The sequence below is a fragment of the Haematobia irritans genome, chromosome 5 (genome assembly GCF_050003625.1).
Source record: "Haematobia irritans isolate KBUSLIRL chromosome 5, ASM5000362v1, whole genome shotgun sequence".
Lineage (NCBI taxonomy): Eukaryota > Metazoa > Arthropoda > Insecta > Diptera > Muscidae > Haematobia > Haematobia irritans.
Genome location: NC_134401.1, coordinates 168,443,572 through 168,460,132, shown reverse-complemented (window position 1 = coordinate 168,460,132; position 16,561 = coordinate 168,443,572). Strand labels below are relative to the sequence as shown.

Genomic DNA, 16,561 nt, shown 5'->3' with positions numbered 1-16,561 from the left:
GGTGCATAGAATAGTTACATTCGTGCAAAGTGATTGGCTTCGTCCATATATTGAAATAAATAATGGGCATAGAGCCAGAACCGACATTGCATTTGAAAAAGATTTTTTCAAATTATTAAATAATGCAATTTATGGCAAGACGATGGAAAATGTCGAAAAACGAACGGACGTTAGAATTGTCAAAGTATGGGAAACAGTTGGAAAAAGGAATAGCGCAGTGAAATTGATTTCCAGTCCGAATTTTAATAGTTTAATTCATTTCGGGGAAAATATGGTTGCTATTCAAATGAATAAGGAGGAAATTATCTACGATAAACCAATACAAATGGGCTTTGCGATTTTAGAAATTTCAAAACATTTCATGTACAACTTTTATTATGAGTTTCTGAAAGAAAAATTCGGCGATGATGTATCTTTAGCATATACAGACACTGATTCAATGGTCCTCGAATTCTTAGGTAGGGACTTTTATGAAGAATTGACGGTGGAAGAAATAAAAGCAAGATTCGATACATCCGACTTGCCTCTAAATAATAGGTTCAACTTCCCTATAGAAAATAAAAAAGTAATTGGAATGATGAAAGATGAGAATTCGGGGAGAATAATGACGGAATTCATAGGGTTGAGACCGAAAATGTACTCTATGAAAGTAGAGGGTGCTTCGGAAATTAAAAAATCTAAGGGCGTCAAAAAATCCGTTTTGAAAAAGTACACGTTTGAGACATACCGCAATTGTCTCTTTAACAAACAAAATGTAAACGACAACATGCTAGTTTTTAGGTCAAAGAAACACACAGTGTTTACAAATAGAATTAATAAAATAACTTTAAGTTATAATGACGACAAAAGAAAAATTCGAGAAGATGGCATTAAAACCTATGCATGGGGTCACTATGCAATCGCAGAAGAAAACCATGCAATGGAACATAATGAAATCAACTGGGAGTCAATAAATCCAATGGTGTTTGAGGAGAGTTTGAATGATATTCAAAGTCTTGACTTGGCAACAATAAATGATTTACATGACTTGAATCTTGACCGTTTTGTCTGATAAGAAAAAAAAAAAAAAAAAACATATATAATTTGTTGTATGTATTTATTTATTTTTTAAAAGAAAAAAAATATATTTAAATTGTTATTTATTACTATAAACATGTATATAAAATGTATATAAAAAAAATTTAATAACAATAAAAAAAAAAAAGTGATTTTTTGGTTTTTAAATAATTTTTCGAACAACTCCAGTCAAAGGTGTGTATTCCATCAGGCGATCGTGCAGTATAAGACAGTAGGCATGTGTATTTGGTGTGATTGGTTTACTCGTTTCAATTTCGAGTTTAACGTCTATTGGACCATGCTTTATCATTTCATTTTGATGGCTAACATCAATGATTATTAGTGGCGAGGTCTTGAAATCATCAAGGCCTAAGATTGGTTGTGTCTCCCTTTGATAATAATTTTCTTGAAATTTAGTATACATATCATAGAGTATGGCATATCTATTTTCATCAAATTTTAAATTTAAATCATCATACGGATAGGTCTCTGAATTCAAATGCACTTTTATGTTTGTTAAGTTACAGTGAACAAACTTTCCTTCCCGTTCAAATGCAAACAAAATGAATCGTGGTCTCTCCCTATTCAGCGACAGCTTTACATTCCAGTTGCATTTCACCGATCCAAAGAAAGTGGGATTAAAATGACAATCCCAACTTCGAAATGCAATCGGTAATGATGTTCCATCACGTACAGTTTTCATGACTTTTATTTTCATAGGGTCAGAGAGCTGTACATGGGGTATCCTCCACATTACATTGGTAATGGTTAAATTTAGATTTTCCTTTGGATCCAATGAATAACATGCTTGGCTATCGTTAGAACTTCGATGAAGTATTAACTCATGCTTGCTATGCAATATAATTTTATTGAAATCTTCGGCAAAACCCAGTAACATCTTTAATGGAACATAAAAATTGAATGTGTTCACAGCTATATCTTTCAAAGAACTCCATCCTGCGTTCAGGAGCATATTACTCTCAAAACTTGTTAGGGAAGCGAAATTTTTTATTGTGCTTGATATACCAAGATATCTCGATCGATCAATTTCAACACCATTAAGCTCATAGCGGATTTCATCAAACATGTATGCCACACAATTGTTTCTTAAACGTGCGTTGGCGGCTTTCTCTCCACTAGCCACTGTTATGATACCCTCTATGTAAATATAACTTTCAGCTGGCAATACGTACAAGTCTTGATTTTGTATGGTAATTCTAATCTCATCATTATTTTTAAATGAGTGAATATATGGAACATAACTATGATAGTCTTTTTTAGTTATATTTTCATCGGAAAACGGCTTCTCAGTGACATTAAGAATTTCTGACATTTTGTTTTAAACGAAGTTTGAGAGATTTTAAAAATTTTCTGTTTTCCTTAGATAAAGGCAGTAGTCTGCGGTTGGTGGTTTGTTCTCGAATGTTTCCCTTTGACTTTCCGCCGACGTATTTATTGTAAATAATCATCTTGCAGATGGCCTTAGATGGAGGCGTAAAGTAATTTCCTCACCTCGAAAGTTTATTAATCGTTCTTCTTGATCCACAATCCACACTTTAAGTGAACTGATTTCTTTAACGATCACTGGTAAATAAACTAAATTTCGTGGTATTTCATCTAATTTATAGCCAGGAGATACGTTTATGGCAAATTGATGAATGGTATGCACCGGTAAACTATTCATGAAAGCACCTGAAGTAATATTACATTGAACTTGAATCGCATTTACCCTCATAATATTCACAGGAAGGGATGATTTGTGTGTTATATTGGGTGTCAAAATCTCTCTTTTGAAACCCAATAAGCGACCAATAGAACAATCATGACTGAAATCAATTTTGTCATGTGAAGAGAATATTTCAATTTGCAGTGTATTGTTGTTGGCGGAAATATTGATATTTTTCGATCCATTGTTTCTTCCATAAGCCATTTTTATATAGTCGACTATATCTTCCAGTTCATATGAACCTATGGGGATTTCAATTACTTTCTCACCAATATGAAATAAATTGTTATCATTATCTATATTTGGTATAGAGTTGTATGTATGAAAATCAATTAACGCGCATTCATAATCACCAGAGAGCTGCAATGAGGGGAAATATTCCGCAGATAGGATTGATGATTTTCCCGTTAAGGCTAGTGTTATTGACATTGTGAGTGTTATGATTTGAATGATATACACGTGTTAAATTAAATCGCTTTTATTTATCCATGAATTATGTTGATTTGAAAAACCCAACCATTTAACATAAACACGATCTCCTCGAGTTTTTAAAACTTTTTCTACTAGGTAAGAATTAGGGTATCTGGTTCTTTTTAATTCCTCCTCATAAAAACATCCTTTTATGGGATGACCTTGATAATCTTCCAATATGTACGTTACAGGATTTGTTACTTTGATTAATTTAATACGGAATATTTCCGTGCTGAAATTTGGGGTATATCCCTTTTCAAATATATTCTTATATTTGCTGATACGTACAAAATCACCCACTTTATATTTGTGTGACTTGAATATTTTAAGCTTGCTATATACGGTATTGAGCAATTCCTGCTGGTTTTTCGAATTTACTTTGTATGGCGCCATTTTAATTGTTCGATGTCTTGTTCTATTGTATGTGTATATCAACTTTTTATACAGATCAATCCACTTATAGTTCCCGTTAAAGGAAAACTCACGAAACATTTTGCTTTTTAATGTGCGATTGAAGCGTTCAACGATGGATGCTTTCATTACACTATATGTGGAGTAGTGGTTAATACGATACTTTTCCATTAGCTTTCCAAAATCTTTATTGAAAAACTCTTTCCCATCATCTGTTTGCAAGTTCTTGGGCATTCTTCCTTCTTTCAATATTTTATGAAACGCCGCAGTTACATCATTTGCATTTTTAGTTTTTGTTGCTCCAGCCCAGGCATATTTGGAAAACGTATCGATAACTGTCAACAAAAATTTATATCCGCTATTTTTTCTAGCATATTTTCCCATTTCGACTAAATCCGCCTGCCACAAGTCATCAATCCCTTTCATTATGACTCTACGACGAGGAAAGTTTTTTCGCACTTGAGAATGAATTTCATTTACGATTCCTCTTCTCTCCATGATCATTCGTGTTTATTGTAAATGAATGTTGGCGAGGGATACAATTTACTCATAGCGTCGAAAATGTTTGCTAGTGAAGTTTTCAATTCCGAAATCTGCTCCTGCGTTTTGTAAAATTCTACGCTTATCTCTTTTTTGAATATTTCTTGTGAGCGCGTGATTTGTGCTTGTAGGTAAGCTTTGTTGACTGCGTCTCGATCTTCTGTTGGCGCACCCAAATTTTTAATTTTTTTAGTTTGTATATCGAGGTTATAATACCGGTCAAAAGTAATTCCCAAAATTTTTTGAGCATTTCTTCGTAGAATTTCTGAGTTTGAGAAGTGACCGAACTTGTCGACACTCATCTTGATAATAAAATTCCCAAACAATTGTTAGTAAATTATATTTGCTTCTCTTAGCTCTTCTATAATTGATACTATTTCATTATTGTGGTTATTATGACCAGCATTTTGAGATGCAATCAACAGCTTGAGACGATCAACCAATTCATTGGGGTCATCCCAATATATATAGTTTGGTGGTCGCATGTTTACACTCATTAATCCATCACCCACGTGAGTAGATTGAAATAATTTCTTTATAATATTGGTGTATTTTAAACCCTTGCTTGCTTTAATTTTTCCCTCGGACATGTAATCTCTTTTATGGGCATTCGTATTTATCAATATTTTCTTGTAGATTTCCAATTCAGATTTATCATAATTCTGGGGATTTTTATAAAAAAGAAGTTCAAATAGACCCGGAGTGCGAGCCCATCTTTGATTTCCTATTATAATTTTATCATCGGTCAATTGAAGGTCACTATTTCCGAACTTCCAACCACCATCGCTATCTTTATGTGGCCCAAAACATGTATCCAGTTTTTTATTGTTTTGTAAGGTGTTTAGATCATACAAAATATCCTCATCTTCCGATTGCGAATAGAAATTATCATTATTATCATCATCATCATCATCCTTTTCAACTTTTGTGTTTTTCACGGGTGTTGATAACTTTTCATTTTCTTCTAATTTAATTTCCTTCTTTGATAGTTTTCCTTCGAAATGATTGGGTTTCGCTTCATGTGACAGCCTAAGAAATTTATTCAGTGGAACTGTCAGCGGTTTAAAAGTACTTTCAAGCTGGTTATTACGTTCGATTTCACCATGTCTTAAATCATCAAATTTTCTTTTTAAAACTTTTCTTGTCTTTATGAGCTGTTTTAAAGTATTTTCATCCATTATTGCGTCTGTTTTAAATGAATTGCTTTTCATTACTAAACTTGAATATATGTATCGAAGCCTTTTCTATAACGCCCATCATTAATTTCGTTATCCTTACTTATTGTTAAAAATTGGTACTTTTCTTTCCAACATTCGCGACATAATTCTTTAAATTTGTCGTATGTCATGTCACTTAGAACATTATCATCGTAAACATGTTTTAAATTCATTTCATCTTGTTTGAATATAATGATAAAATTTGCATTATCTCGTACTAAATGTTTTGGTATTCGTGTGTATGATTGACACAAATAAAAACAATCTATGTTCTTATGCCTACCCATACAAAAATAAGCACGAATATTATTTTGTTTTTCACAAGCCACATCATCAAAAATCATTATTGAGTTTGGTTTTGCTTCATCTGGTGCGATCACGTCACCACTATCGGAAAAAGTGTACAACCCCATTCCCTTTATAGGCTTTAAAAGCGTTTTCAAATATTCATACTTTGGTTGGTATAGAGATTTTGAATACAGATATATATTCTCAAATTTTAGACCATTGGGACTCTCTATTAAACTAATCATAGTATTAGTTTTTCCACAATTTGATGGACCGACAATTAGAGCACGAATAGTGTTTGGTAATAAGGAACTATGTTTAGTCTTGAGAGGTCTTTTATGCAGAAAATCATAGTTTTGAACATTAATATTTTTAACCTGCTTTACGAAACGCATTTTGATGACTGTGAATTGAAAAATATTTCACTGCAATATATGTTTTCTTTTTTTGTTTTTTAGAGTTAAAAAAAAAAAAAAAAAAGTATAAAATGATCGTTTACGCGAAAAATAAAATTATTCGCAAGAAAGCAATCAAAGGAAGAGGACTACTTAATAACATCATTAACGCATTACCATTTGAAGTGCATTTACCTGGCTATCAATATTGCGGACCGGGAACTAAACTACAAAAACGTTTGGATCGGGGAGATAAGGGAATAAATGGATTGGATGCAGCTTGCAAAATTCATGATATTGCATATTCTGAAAACCAAGATCTTGAAAATAGACATAGAGCTGATAGAGAATTAACCGAGAGAGCCTGGAAGCGCGTGTTGGCAAAAGACAGCAGTTGGGGAGAAAAAATAAATGCATATTTAGTTGCAAATGCAATGAAGGCTAAGACAAAATTTGGTATGGGATTGAAAAAGAAAAACAAGAAACCAATTTGTGGGAAAAGACTATTTAAAGATGCGCTCAAAAAGGCAAATACGGTTCTAAAGAAACAAAAACCGGCAGATATCCATGCTGCTATAAAAGTGACTCGAAACGTTATTGGTAGATCATTCAAGGGAAAAAAAGCACAAGTTACTATTCCAAGAGTAATAAGAGTACCAAAAATTGGCGGTTTCCTCCCACTAATACCAATTTTAACAGCACTCAGTGCCGTAGGTGCCTTGGCGTCAGGTGGTGCATCCATAGCCAAAGCAGTTAACTCTGCCAAAAATGCTAAGCAACAACTAGAGGAAAATGCACGTCATAACCGTGCAATGGAGAGTGTGGCACTGGGTAAAGGCCTTTACCTAAAACCCTTTAAGAAGGGTATGGGTATAGTAATCAATGAGAATGAAAACAACAACACCCGCCAACGGAAAATAAAAAACTTGTAAAAGAGCTACCCAAGAGAGCGTTAACAGATAATGATTTGATTTCATTTGCCACAAAACACATTCCATATTTTAGAGGTGTCTTTATGAGGGATAGATTACCGAAAAAGCCTCACACAATTGAGTGTGGTATAGTAAATCTCGACACCTACAAGGGAAGTGGCGTATTACAAAAACAAAGATTTGGTTGAATATTTCGATAGCTTCGGAAATTTGCAACCGCCCTTAGAAATTTTAAACTATTTAGGAAAGAGAATAAATTACAATTATAATCGAGTACAGAAATTTAATTCTTTTAATTGCGGCCACTTGTGTCTTTTATTCCTAAGTAAATTTTAATGAAGAGAAAAAGACAAAACAAAAACAAGTAGTTTTTTTTTGTTTATTATTATTATTATTCATTTATACATTATTTATAGTAGTGTACATATTATAAATTTCCACATCTTTTTTAATAATACTCTTCATTTTTCTACCAAATTCAAAACAAAGACGAGTTAAATCAATCACTACTTCTTTTTCATAAAATCCTACAATTTCATTTATTTGAATGTAGGTTTTCTTTAACCTAGCACAAGTAGGAATATAGAAATTAAAATAAAAATAAGATATCTGCTTCTGCAAAATCGCATTCCAACACACAAATGTTGTTAAAAATACGCCAACGCGTGTAATCGAGCGCCATGTTTCTCCATCAATTTTGATTTTGCCATTATTTTGACGGAAAACTAGAAAACATTCACCATCCTTTTGACGAAAATCGTATCCGATATGTTCATTGGGGACATCATTCAACAAGTTGAAGGAGTCGAAAAACTCAAACTGATCCAGTCTCAGCTGTATATAGTCCTTGTATGTCATCAGATGAAGCCACATATCACGAGAAAATCCAATTAAATTTTTTCTCTTGTCTTGAAACCAAATTAGTGGTTCAAAGCAAAAAGTTGTCGAGAAACCACACGTCACTTTGAGCCGAGTGGTGACAAAGTACTCAAATTCAAAAACCACATCATGGTTCTTGAACATTTCACTTTTGTACGAGCTATTCGTCATTTTCGTCGGATGAATTTTCAAGACTGACGTGAATTCTAAATGAAAAATCGTATATATAGGGGCTTTGGAAAGCCAATTCATTTAGTATTTTCAGTTAATCCACGCTAAAATGACAACTCTGACGAGAAACAATTTCGCGCTGTTGGATTTTCAATACTGCCACGGCGATGATAGCAGCATTTATATGAAGGAGCTGTCATATATGGGTGCTTCTTCAACCGTACCCAATCACTTTTTCTTCAAACGTCCCTTTGATTTTCGTGAACTAACCAGAGTAGGGCGTAGAAAAAACATTTACTGTCGGAAATTTGTACATGGATTGGATTGGATGGATGGTGACATAGACTACATTAATGTCGGTGAAATTCTTTCGCCACTCAAATGCTATGACTACATCTTCTGCTTTGGGGAAGCCAAAAAAGATTTTCTAATGAAATACTTAGATGTTAATATCATTAATCTAGAGTATAAGACAAGTTTTTCAAAACTGAATAACTATTACACATCATGTGAAATTCATACCGATAATAGATTTAAATGCGCTCTCAATAATGTTTTCAAACTTTTTGTATATTTAGAAACAAATTTTTCCCATGTACAAAATTTTATTAATGATGAATAAATAAACAATAAACCAAAAATCAAATTGCGTTTTTATATTATTTTGTACCTTTATTTACACTGCTTAGAACAACAAAAGTTAAACCATATAATAGAAACACATGACCAAGATTGAAAATGTGGAAAACATAATTAGCTATGGATACATTGTTGTTGATTTTCTCTTCCTCTCGCTCCATATTCAATCCGCAGGTATCGTATCCTATAGGTTGGAGTATATGCGTTAGCTCTTCCTCACACAATGGAATATTATTATTAGGATACCCTCTCAACAGTGGACAAATCGGAGACCATCGCATATGCTCAGATATTACATTATCATCTGGCTGCCAAGAATGTATTTCCACATGACAGAAGTAGCATTTCACTTTATCGTGTTCGCCAGTATAAAAAAGACCACTCATTGCCATCTCTTTCCAATTTTTATGCCTCCCCGACCAAGATTGAAAAGTCTTACAACGCTCATCTTCCCGATAGAGTAGACTTTTGTTTGTGCCTGGTGTTTTTAATTTCTCTACTTCACTCATCTTTTTCGTTTCAGTGCAAGTAACTCTGTATACTGTGGTTACGTCCAAGTATGTCGACGCTTTTATTCTAGCGAAAGTGAATAATTGTTTGCCACTCACCCACCCTTTCCTTTTCATTTCCCATCATTATCCCAACCAAAAATAAAAAGAATGAAAATTTCAAGTTTTACAAAAAATTATTTTATTTATTTATTTTTTTTTTTTTTTTCTTAACCTAAATATGGTACATAAAAAGTGTCTGGTGTCAACAACACTTCGTTCAAAACTAGTTTTGTAAATTCAGCTCCTTCTTTAAGCGGTACTTTGGTAATGGAGAATGTTCCTTCATTCAAGCGCTGGATGTCCTCTTCACTCAACGAATTGAACCTTGAGGGTAGATATAAAACTCCATCATTGAGTTTTAGGACAACCTTTTCACCAAATTTGGTTGTTGTCCTATAGGCACCTCCTATAAGGTATTCAACATTTATGGACAGCTCCTTCATGTTGATAATTTTCTTGAAATTTAGGGAATTGAAACTTTCCACTAACTTGTTGCTTGCCATCGTGTATTTCTAATTGTGACTGAATACCGATATTGAAAAACTTCGACTATTTATAACAAACATGGTCAGTCAATTTGGCTGCACTACCACCCATTCGTTTCCCCCTCCACATAATAAAAAGAAGTTTCAGCTTTGTGTTTTTTTTTTGTTTATTATTATTATTAATTTATTAATATATTATATAACTATTTCATAATTGAGTTAAAAAAAAAAAAAGAAGAAAATTAAGAAATTTTTTATGATTCTCTACTCCAGCTCTTCATCCTAGTCTTGAAATGAATCCTCGTTTCTCCATGTGAAAATTTCATCTGCCATACGTTGACATTCGCTATCCCAATATTCTTGTAAAGTCTGGCATCCGATAGTTATGGGTGCTTCCTCTTCATTAACCCATTCATACAGATTTTGTCCGCATTGGAATAAGTCGATCATTTCGTCAAAAGACATATCCATATCCATTATTTTTATTTTTTGTTTCTTGAGCGAAAAAAAAAAAAAATGTTTTCCCGAGAATGTTTTTCCTTCAACGACAAAGAACCTTCTGCAACTTACCGAAGACAAAATGTCCTTTATATACAAACAATTCATTTGTTTTTCATACATTTTTTTCATATTCCCTCCTTTCTGAGCATGATCATTAACATTTACAGAGAATATATCATATTTTAAAATTTTTAAACATATCAAATATTCAAACAATGTAATATTCCATCATGCATCCACAAGTATTCCTGAAGATCCTGTCTATATACATGTCCATAGATCTCTTCGTTGATGAAATGTACAACTTTTCAACCTTAGGTGACAATACTTGACACATCATAAATTCGTCAAATTTAATGACGGTTATTTGTCTATAGTTTCCCTTCAACGAAATCAATTTCTTCAAAACTCAACAGGTGTCAAAATTTCCGGTACTTGTCAGATCAACAGAAATTGTATACATAATTGGGAGTAAGATTTTTTTCCCCCATTTACAACACATAGACCACTGTGGCTATTTCCATGAAAACGATTATTTCTCATTCAATTTCAACTAGCAACGGTTTTCATTACCAATCGATATTTACAATCATAACCCTCACGTATACACTTAACTATCCTAACAAATTTTTAACCTTGATCAGCTACAATTTCCCTCCCACCAAAACTACCATCAAACTCACTATCTCCAACGTTAGCGATCCTCAACAAATTTCATTCTAACCGACGCACAAAATTTTTCCACGTACATTCCCTTTTGCTTCCACCTTCACTTTTCTATGCCCATCATCATTTTATGATCAACACATCCCAACTATAAAATTTATGAAAAAACAGCACGTTAGAAAAAACTATTACTTACCTAACCAATGAAAATCCAAACTCACTATCTCCAACGTTAGCGATCCTCCAAAAAAATTTCATTCTAACCGACACACAAAATTTTTCCACGTACATTCCCTTTTGCTTCCACCTTCGCTTTCCATTTTTTACCCTCCAAGGATAGCGATCCTCCACAAATTTCATTCTAACCGACACACAAAATTTTTCCACGTACATTCCCTTTTGCTTCCACCTTCGCTTTCCATTTTTTACCCTCCAACGATAGCGATCCACCACAAATTTCATTCTAACCGACACACAAAATTTTTCCACGTACATTCCCTTTTGCTTCCACCTTCACTTTTCTATGCCCATCATCATTTTATGATCAACACATCCCAACTATAAAATTTATGAAAAAACAGCACGTTAGAAAAAACTATTACTTACCTAACCAATGAAAATCCAAACTCACTATCTCCAACGTTAGCGATCCTCCAAAAAAATTTCATTCTAACCGACACACAAAATTTTTCCACGTACATTCCCTTTTGCTTCCACCTTCGCTTTCCATTTTTTACCCTCCAAGGATAGCGATCCGCCACAAATTTCATTCTAACCGACACACAAAATTTTTCCACGTACATTCCCTTTTGCTTCCACATCCGCTTTCCAATACCCTCCCATAGTTTACGATCACCACTTCCTGACTATAAACTTTACACGTACAACTCCAAGTTAGAAAAAGCCATTAATAAGTGTAAAGTAACCATTAACATGTTAGAAAAGCCCATAAAAACTGCAATCTACCCATAAAAAAATTTTAGAAAAACCCATAAAAACTGCAATCTACCCATAAAAATTTTAGAAAAACCCATAAAAACTGCAATCTACCCATAAAAATTTTAGAAAAACCCATAAAAACTGCAATCTACCCATAAAAATTTTAGAAATACCCATTAGAAAAAGCCATTAAATTATGTTAAACGCACCTACTCTCTCTACTCTCTTAGAGCAATCGCAAGCCAAATTTGGGGGTCCTTTTATATGGGGGCTATACGTAAAAGTGGACCGATGTGGACCAATTTTTGCATAGTTGTTAGAGACCATATACTAACACTATGTACCAAATTTTAGCCGGATCGGATCAAATTTGCTTCTCTTAGAGCAATCGCAAGCCAAATTTGGGGGTCCGTTTATATGGGGGCTATAGGTAAAAGTGGACCGATATAGCCCATTTGCAATACCATCCGACCTACATCAATAACAACTACATGTGCCAAGTTTCAAGTTGATAGCTTGTTTCGTTCGGAAGTTTACGTGATTTCAACAGACGGACGGACGGACATGCTCAGATCGACTCAGAATTTCACCACGACCCAGAATATATATACTTTATGGTGTCTTAGAGCAATATTTCGATGTGTTACAAACGAAATGACAAAGTTAATATACCCCCATCCTATGGTGGAGGGTATAAAAAATAATAAAAAGTTCAGTTCGTCCATATCTTATCTTTCCACCATCATGGATTACATTCAAAATTTTACTAATATTGGTCGTTCATGTCAATATGCGATGACATGATGATGAATATATATGTAATTATAGACCAATATCCACCAATGATCAACCGAATCGAATGAAATTTACTCCTTCAAGAGGCTCCGCAAATCAAATCTAGGGATCGGTTAATATGGAGGCTATTTATAATTATGGCACGATTATTAGAGGGCATATATTGACATCACGTACCAAATTTCAACCGTTTCGGATGAATCATCAGAATCATCATCAGAAGGCTCCGGAAATTAACTCTGGGGATAAGTTCATGTGGGGGATATATAAGTATGGGGGCTATATATAATTATGAATATCTACCAATTTTTGCATGTTTGTTAGAGACCTGGACAGACATGGACATATATTAAATTTTGTCATCCAAGAACTTCGGCAAGCCAAATTTGGGGGTCGGTTTATACACTGAAAAAAATATTGACCTAATATGGAAGATTATACAACTTAGTTTTATATATATAGTTTATAATTTTTGCTTCAAAAATTTTTTTCATTAAATTTAGGACACAAATCTCGAAATTTTGCGTCCCTCTGTCGAAGTTGTAGATCCTTGAAGTAAGGCAAATTTTCCTTAAAATAAAGAAAAACATTTTTAATTCAAAGAAATCGTCTTTAACTCAACTGACATATTGAATTTTTAAATTTAAGATAAAAAAGCTTCAAATATAGGCTACGACTTATTTTGAGGATTTACATCTTTGGTTTAAAGTTTTTTTAGCATTAAGAAACCAGTTTTTACTTTGAAGTACCTGGCATAATTTGGATTTTGAAACTGGAATTTGTTTGTACATGAATACTTTTATTAATATATCGCAAAAAGATCCTAGATTTAAAGCCATGGAGGTCCCTCAAACATGTCTTTATTTTAAAGAAGCCGCATCTTTGGCTCGGAATCAATAAACTTTTTTTTAGTGTAGGGGGGCTATACCTAAGAGTGGTCCGATATGGCTCATTTGCAATACCATTCGATCTACATCAATAATAACTAATTGTGGCAAGTTTCAGGTCGATTGCTTGTTTCGTTCGGGAGTGTTTTCAACAGACAGACGGACAGCCAGAAGGAGTGAGTGTTTTAAGGGCCCTGTGATCAATCTTTCGATGTGTTGCAAACGGAATGACAATGTTAGTATACCCCCTACATCCTACGATTGAAGGTATAAAAATTAAATCCAATCCAATCCAATGAATATTTCCATAAAAAATTATTATGATTCAACAAAGGTATCTCGTTATTGGGTTTAAATTTAAACCATTTAAGTCTTTTGGTGTTTCTCACCTACTCAAAATGTTCTATGTATGCATGTATGTATGAATCTTCTATAAGTCATGTCCTATACTCTTCACCTATAAATTAATTTATCTCTGTGACTTACCTATTCTTATGACATTCTAAGCCTATTCTGTAGAAATTAATCATTTACCGAATCCTATCATGGGTTTACTAAACTACGCCTACTGCACTTAAAATAACATTCTTATTCCATTACCATTACACAGAAATCGCCCAAAACTACTGTGACATGTTAAATATGCATATAGAAGACACCGGAGACAAAATACTGTATACGGCAACAAGGTTAGACATGATATATCTCTGGGCAAATAGAATCTGACATATGTACGATGAAAAACATTTGCTGAATGTTTTCTAAGCACGCATCAAATGCCAATCCCTAGGCCTTTTAACTCTCTTCCCTCAATCCCTATTAGGTTTTCGATAGTAGAGTACAAAAAAAAAAAAACAGAAACCAGGGTTTGAAGGAAAAATATACCCAGAAAAACAAACATATTTACATTTACATTTGATTTGTTTATTTTCTCTGGTCTGACTTAACTGTGGCTGTGGCAGTGGTAAAGCATTTCCCTGACTTTTACACATAAACGGCACAAATGTGATTTTAAATGAAATATGTCTTAAAGTAGGCAATATGATTTACACTGAATTTAAGCCTTGCAGTAGGCTACAGATTATCCGGTGTATGAATAAATAAACATCAGTCGAGACCATACATTATACCAAAGTAAAAATCATTACACAAGACCCATATAAATGTATGTGTGTGTGTTTGGAAATTCGTTTATGTAAATCCTATTGCATTCGTGGGTGTATTATTGGTGTGTGTGTGTCTGTTTTTTTTTTTTTTAGAATTTCTAGGGCCACAACCATATCACCAGTTTTATGCAATAATTCATTTTACGCATCCTGTTATGACATTTATATGACACCTAACATTTTATACAAATTTACTTCAGTCGAAGTCGACCAAAAACACACCAAAATGATATGATATTGTCCGTTTTTATGTCTAAAAATATTTGCATAATAGGTGGCAGCAATTTTTATCTCTTCATAGCAAAATATTTTTTTTTTTCGAACATAGTATCTGGTTACTCTCACCGGAATAAGGGCTTATGTGATATTTATTGTCAAATATAATTATGGTTATGGTAATTAAATCTAACTCAGAAAATAATGAGAAATCCTTATTAAATGCTTGTTCTATAGAAATTTATATAACTTTCCTAAAATTGTTGGGAGTCACCGTGGTGTAATGGTTAGCATGCCCGCCTTGCATAAAGGGTGATACGGTCAAAATTTGGTCAAGGGAAAACTCGTGTAAATCGGTGAAATCGTTTATTTAAAAAATCAAATTAAATTTCTTTTTCAAGTTCAATTAGTATAAAATTCAGGAAAAATATTCAGTTAGGCTTTCGCTTTTCCAAATCCGAATTGCCGGGTCTCACGCTTGACACCTGCCATCTGATTTTGTACAGCCACCTTGTCCACCTTCTTCGCCGCAGAAAGCCAGTTTGCCTTGAACTGCTGCTCGTCCTTAGCAGTTTTTTTGGTCTTCTGTAGGTTCCGCTTGACAATAGCCCAGTATTTCTCAATTGGGCGGAGCTCTGGCGTGTTGGGAGGGTTCTTGTCCTTGGGAACCACCTGCACGTTGTTGGCGGCGTACCACTCCATGGCCTTTTTACCGTAATGGCAAGATGCCAAATCCGGCCAAAACAGTACGGAACAACCGTGTTTCTTCAGGAAAGGCAGCAGACGTTTATTCAAACACTCTTTCACGCAAATTTCTTGGTTGACAGTCCCGGAAGCTATGAAAATGCTGCTTTTCAAGCCACAGGTACAGATGGCTTGCCAAACCAGATATTTCTTTGCGAACTTTGACAGTTTTATGTGCTTGAAAATATCTGCTACCTTTCCCCTTCCTTTTGCCGTATAAAACTCCTGTCCCGGAAGCTGCTTGTAGTAGGCTTTGACGTAGGTTTCGTCGTCCATTACCACGCAGTCAAACTTCGTCAGCATCGTCGTGTACAGCCTCCGGGATCGCGCATTGGCCGTCGTATTTTGTTTATCATCGCGATTTGGAGTCACTACCTTCTTGTAAGTCGATAGTCCGGCTCGTTTTTTGGCTCGATGCACGGTTGTAGACCATACACCCAGCTTATTTGCGGCATCTCTGAGAGAGAGATTAGGGTTTCGCTTGAAACTACCGGCAACTCTCTTTGTCGTTTCAGCGGCTTCCGGTTTTCGATTTCCCCCCGATCCAGACTTCCTGGCTGTCGACAAACGTTCCCCAAACACTTTAATTACATTTGTAACGGTTGATTTGGCAACTTTTAGTGATTTTGGCAGCTTTGCGTGCGAATAGTTCGGATTTTCGCGATGCGCGAGCAAAATTTTGATACGCTGCTCTTCTTGCTTGGACGGCATTTTGACAACTGAAGAGTGAATTCCAAAATCAAAATAGGAGCAACATTCTACACACACACCTTCAAAATGAGGGGTGTTCAGGTTTTTTAAGTGCAAAATTGAAAGAAATACGTCAAGTTTATATTGACCAAATTTTGACCGTATCACCCTTTATCCAATGTGTTGGGTTCGATTC

The 16,561-nt window shown here is 34.3% G+C and overlaps 2 protein-coding genes across 2 annotated transcripts in view; one reads left to right on the top strand and one right to left on the bottom strand.

The window, feature by feature from the left end:
- The window catches only part of dpr1 (defective proboscis extension response 1), a 707,346-nt gene that overhangs the window by 62,817 nt on the left and 627,968 nt on the right, over positions 1–16,561 (top strand). The gene's annotated exons all lie outside the window — the stretch shown is intronic.
- LOC142237759 (uncharacterized) lies at positions 1,220–2,567 on the bottom strand. The gene has a single exon (XM_075309151.1). It carries the CDS (start codon positions 2,387–2,389, stop codon positions 1,220–1,222), a length of 1,170 nt encoding a protein of 389 aa, XP_075165266.1. The 5' UTR covers positions 2,390–2,567.